Here is a 6,141-nt window from a genome sequence, read left to right as displayed (position 1 = left end):
TTTCACAGTGCAGGAGAGAAGATCTCAGTGTGTTTACGAAGACCATAACCAACAGTGAAAATCATAATTCAGAAAACTAAAAAAAGATACAAAAACATGACCAAAGAGTGGACGGAAAAAAAAATGGAAACAATTCACAAGAGATTCACAAAAAATCCAAAGCAACAGCAGCAGACTGGAAAAAGATCTTAGAGGCGTCATATTTAAAAATATCATTTTGCTTCATTTAAGAGCATAGTCACAATATAATAACACCTATATCCCTTCAAAGTTAAAAACAAATTAATAGCTAAAAAATCTATTACATTTATTGTTTTTTTTTAAATATGATTAAGGAGTTGGAGTAGTGTATAAGTATTAAGTTGGTTTGTCATTAAATATTTGTTTATGTGTAAAAATGTTGAATATAAATTAAATAGAATAATAACAAATATTCTAGGCATTTATGATTGTTTACTATAATTGTTTAATAATTATTTAATAGCATATAGCATATAACAAAACAACAATAATAACAACAACAACAATAAGAAGAAGAAGAAGAAGAAGAAGAAGAAGAAGAAGAATTTATTGAATTTGTTACATTTCGGTTGGTGTCACCCTTTTGAACTGAGGGTGTACAAACTTTTGCACTCAGCTGTATGTAGTCCACACTACATGGCACCTCTAGGCGGCGATATGGAGCATGAGCCACTGTATGCGCTGTTTACCGCAGAAGAAGATGCTAACCAGAAACGTTGCCAGATTAAAGACATGTTACCTGAATTTAATATATAACCCAAGGTTTTTATCGACTCTGAAAAGATAAAATAAGATAAAAAAAAAAGCTATAATGGCGAGCGAGGAGGCGCTGAAGTCTGTCATGTTTACGCTAAGCTACATGCTAATGAAGCGGCGCAGGGACATAAACAATGCAGAGACACAGAGACGGCGTGAAGTTCAGCGGCGGGTCAGACACAGGCAATACTTCCTACAGAGACAGAGGAGGATGCTTATGGTAATATTATTCACGTCTATAATATTAGAAGAGTAATGTTTTCTCTATTTTCCCTAGCTAAAGTCTCTGGCTATTATATCCGGTGCATTTTTGTTTCTATGGCACATTTAAAGACAATAATTATCAGCCAAAGTTAAAAAAATAGTCTCCAGGTCTTTTAATGACGACATATTTTAGTTTAGGAGTAGTTCTTAGTTGGGAAAAAAACAATACATTTGAAAAAATCATGATTTATATTTATATTTCCAGATGCTGCTAGCTCAAGGTACACGCCCCATCACTGTAGCTCGCACTCGTGCTTGGTCCAACACGCCAAGCTCTGATTGGTGGGAGCGAGTGGTCCTGACAGAATTCCAGCCCTCTGATTGGCTGGAGCGCTTCCGTATGAGCAAAGAGACCTTCTTTCACCTTTGCAACAAGCTGAAGCCCTGGTTGGCACGACAGGACACGTGTCTGCGCCCTGCTCTACCCCTTGAGAAGAGGGTGGCCTTGGTACTGTGGCGCCTGGCCTCAAACGTCGAGTACCGCACCATTGGGGAGCTGTTTGGAGTGGGACGCTCAACTGTGTGCAAGTGCGTGCGTGAGGTGTGCCATGCCATTGGAGCCACGCTGCGCCCACTCTACCTCCGTGAGCCGAGTGAACAGGAGCTGGAAGACGCCGCACGCCTGTTTAGCACTCGCTGGGGCTTTCCGCACTGCGTTGGCGCCGTCAGCAGCCTCCACGTGCCCATCATTGCACCAGCCACTGATGCTGATAGCTACTGGAACAGCCGTGGTTGGCATTCGGTCATTACCCAAGGTGCAGTTAATGGTCTCGGGCAATTCTGGGATGTGTGTGCAGGCTTCCCAGGTGGCTCCGAACCCGCATCCATTCTGCAAAACTCCTCTCTGTGGACTCTGGGGTGTGAAGGCAGGCTACTACCCCAGTCTCTACCTCGAAACTTCATGGGCAAGCAGTTGGGGTCTGTAGTCCTGGGGGATGCTGGGTATCCTCTTCAGACCTGGTTACTGAAAGCTTACGACAAGTCAGACAATCTCACGGCTGGGCAGCGTGCGTTCAACCGGCGCCTGGAGAGAGCACATGCCATCGTGGACGAGGCATTCCTGAGGCTCAGGGCACGCTGGCAGTGCCTTTTAAAGAGGAACGATTGCCACGTAGACGGGGTGCCAGCCATGATCGTGGCATGCTGCGTGTTGCACAATATGTGCGAGGTGCACGGCGATGAGTTGGCAGAGGAGTGGCTGGAGGCAGCGAGGCGGGAGGAGAGCCCCATGCCCACTCACATGGTGCCTGTCTTGGATGACGATCCAGCCGGGGAGGAAGTGCGAGAACTTTACTGTCAGTATTTCCTACAGCAGGAGCATCAGCAGAACCAGCAAGAGCAACAAGACTGAAGCAGGGTCTCTACCAACTTGTATGAATTCGCTGTTTTGTGAACGCTAGAGATTTGCAGCATTTAGGAGATGCTCTTATCCAGAGAGACTTACAGAAGTGCGTTGGTACAACAGCGTGATGAGGCTGAACTTTATAAGGTTGAACCCCATATGTTGTTGTTGTTGTTGTTGTTGTTTTCTTGAAAGTTCGCATTTTCAGAATTTAGATTTGCTGTACTGTGAATATTTCTTAGTGCAAGAGATTGGTAAAGACCGACTAGAGCAACAAGACTGAAAAGGGATTTCATTCCATCGCTTTTTATGCCAAGTTTAAATTTGTGCGTAAGAAACATTAATAGAAACAGCATACGTACTAAAAAAGCCCAAAAATCACACTTACATTGACTTTTTTCACAGTTTCACTACAGCCTACTGTGGTGTTCTTCATAATATTTAATTGAAGGGACAAACATTTACATTATAATTCACATTAAAATAAACAAGTCATGATAATAGGAACATTATCTAATAAAGCATATTAACAAATATAATTTGCTTTTGTAGGTCACTATCAATAGTAGCATTTTGATAGCATTTCACTCGGGTCCCCGTGGTTTGTGTCGTGGCAGCTGTGCTTATGGGGATTTAGATTAATAGTGGCTCTGAGTCCAGATTCAACAATGTAGAAGATTATATTGTTGCCATTTATATTTTGTGGGTTTGAATAAAGAAATATACTTCAAATTGAAAATTATGACTTGTACTTGGTTTTCAAATTTTTTAATTATATTCTCATGTAAAGCTTACATGTCTGGTATTTGTGATTTAGAGCTTTTATGACTGCTAGGAGGATTAATTTGCTGCATAGGAAAGCATTAGAGGAGAGAGGAGGCAGAGATAGAGAGTCAAACACACTCACACTGTATTGATCTCCACGTGCAGCAGGCCAAAATGCTTCATCCCATCATGATCAGCATCGTCACCGCCAGCACCTTGGTGACCGTGATCATCTGGACCTTCCTCTTTTCCGAGTCCTTCTTCAAATATATCTTGAAGGATGAGCCGAGGTTGTGGTCTCTCCTGCATAGTTGCCATGCATGCTCATTATACTGTAGCCAACTCCAGCTTTTAGATATTTGAATCACTTCAGTTTCATTAAAAGAATTTTTATAGATAATTTTTAATCATCTTGCAGTTATAGAGCCCATTTTTGTTTTTTTTTTTAAACATTTTTTTCATTCAGCTAAATCAGACTTAAGGCATTAAGTTTTGTGGCGCCTGGACTCAAATACTAGTAATCAAAGTTTTTCGTCTGTTTCTTAAAATCCAAAAGACATATTTATGCTGTTTGTGTGCATCCTACTGCTATAGTGAATAGTTTACACAATTTATTTATGGTGTACCTAGCATTCCTCCATTTTAATGATCCCATCTTCCATAGATTGTCATCCATATTTCACATATTCCCTACTTCCTTGTTTTGAATCTGAAACTCATTGTAGCTACAGCATACCCGTGTGTAAGGATATAACAAATCATGCTGTTATAAGAAAATAATCAGTGATGAGTGGAGGTATGGAGTCCAATGCTAACTACCATCAGTTACCATCCTGAAGTTGATTACATTCCTATAACAGGACCCCTGAAGTGTTGTATTCCTTTAATACCACAGCATTTTGCCAACAATTACATTTGTTACAGTTTTAATCAGTTTATAGTTGCATTTAATGTTGTACATCCATGAAACAAGTTAGTACCTGTTAGCACATGTCATAGCAGCTATAAACAGTTGTTTGTTGCTGCTCTTTTTCTCTCTCTTTCTCTTGAAGATAAAAGAAATGCAGAAATTTTAGTACTCTGCCCTGAAGATGTCCGTATCACTTATAGCTTTAACTCAGATTTTTACGAAAGCATTGGAGACTCCTTCCAAAAATGTTAAATAAATGTCTCCTTACAGAGAGCTTCACCCTATCAATGATTAGACATTTTCCTTTCTTAAATAACACCACAGTTTTAATCTGTTTATTATTAAACTTAGATTATGTGGATCATCCGATCTCCAAGTCCCCGTGAATAAGTTTTTACTATGGAAATGATAATGTATTAGAATGAGCACATTAATATAAACCTGTGACTTGAATTACAGCCAGCACTACTGTCAGAGCTGCTGTTATAGAAAATTAATCAACACCTTCCGACCAATCAGATTCAAGTATTTAAGAGTGCCACGTTATAAGCACTTGTAATACTCAAGGAATGAATGACAGGCATGAGAACAGCCTTAGTGGAAGTTATGTGGATGTTAGAAGTTACGTGGTACCCTTATGGAACAGATTACTAGCAGCTTATGACGTTGAACCCTTGCAGCCAGGATTATCGCATGACAGACTGAAGAGTCCAAACAAATTCATCAGACACTGCTGGAATCTTTTCTGGTGCTTCTCTTCTCAGCAGACATGTTGCATCCAGCCATGATCGGGGTCTTAGTGTTTAACATTGTTTTAATCGTCATGGAGTGGACTTATATTATAAGCGAGATAATGAGAGTGGATGACGATTGAAAACAAGGTTGCTCCACAACAGCATCCTAGAATCAAGCTTTAGATTGGATGGGTTAGATAACTTTACGGAGGTGCATACAAGCATTTGTAAAACTTAACATAATTGGAAACTTCACATAATTGGAAAATGGGGCTAAGTTATTGTATTAAGGTAAGGACGCAAACTTTGTTTCCTTAAAAAATGTTGTTTAGTATTTTTTGGATGCCTTATCTTTCTGTACTTTCTTTTGATCTGCTATAAGTTCCTTCTCTCCGATCCACATTTTTTCTCTTTTTTGCCACCATTTCTCTCCTCCAATCCTCAGTTGTTTCAAATTTCAATTCTCAGAATGGTGTCCTGGTCCTGGTCCACAGCCATGATGACATCTTGGATAACTAAAGAGATAGTTAATGGGATGTATATGGGAAAAACATGGGATTTTTTTTTTTATCATTCATCTGTATCCTTGTATAGGTCATCCAGAACTAAAGTTGAGATTTTAATGCATCATAGTTGTGATAAGAACATCTAAATGGCTCAATAACCAATCTGTATAAAAAGAAATACCAATATATTATATCTTGCAGGAGACATAAAATTAATAACACTTCCCTGTGTTGGTCTCTTGGCTTTGGGATACACAGTGTACTTTTAGGTGTACAAACCTCTGGCATTTGACTCCGTTGCTATCCCCTGCTGTGTTCTGTATATGCTGGTTAAGGTTGTGCTGGTACTGGCCACCTACACTGTAGTCAGCCACCTCATTTATGATCTACATAGTGCACACCAGGGCAGGTAGTTCAGTGCCATGTGTCCTCATCACAGGTTGTCTCTTTTGTCATGAAGTGGCAGCCCCTGTGAATTTCTGTACCACCGTTCTGTATCAATTCTGTGTCAAAAGTCCATCTGTGTATCATGTGTTATGACCTAGACACGCTTACTATAATGTTTGGAGACCTTCTTATGCCTAATGCTTTTTTTGACACCATCATAAATTCCCTGTTTATTTCTTTTTTCCTCTAGACTGGGCCTTTGGTCCTAAAGCTAAAGTGGTGGACGCACATGGACTGTGGAGGAAGACCAGACAATGAGGCAGAAGAAGGAGGGATGATGAGTGAAGAAATGTAGACTGGAGTATAGCGAGTCAGTTTACTCCCAGGGTTCCAAGGAGGTTCTACATCTACAAAACCAAAATGGGGGCCACTCTGAATTTTCAAAAAAATAAAATA

The 6,141-nt window shown here is 40.1% G+C and overlaps 1 protein-coding gene across 1 annotated transcript; it reads left to right on the top strand.

Annotated features, from left to right (window-relative positions):
* Positions 1 to 693: 693 nt before the first annotated feature.
* LOC128317126 (uncharacterized) lies at positions 694 to 3,125 on the top strand. Its single transcript, XM_053227339.1, has 2 exons — positions 694 to 997; positions 1,247 to 3,125. The coding sequence occupies exons 1-2, from the start codon at positions 833 to 835 to the stop codon at positions 2,390 to 2,392; spliced, it is 1,311 nt and encodes a 436-aa protein (XP_053083314.1). The 5' UTR covers positions 694 to 832; the 3' UTR covers positions 2,393 to 3,125.
* Positions 3,126 to 6,141: the final 3,016 nt, after the last annotated feature.

Source organism: Pangasianodon hypophthalmus, chromosome 21 (genome assembly GCF_027358585.1).
Source record: "Pangasianodon hypophthalmus isolate fPanHyp1 chromosome 21, fPanHyp1.pri, whole genome shotgun sequence".
Taxonomy (NCBI): domain Eukaryota; kingdom Metazoa; phylum Chordata; class Actinopteri; order Siluriformes; family Pangasiidae; genus Pangasianodon; species Pangasianodon hypophthalmus.
The sequence above is the reverse complement of the archived record's forward strand: the minus strand, read 5'-3'. Positions and strand labels throughout refer to the sequence as shown.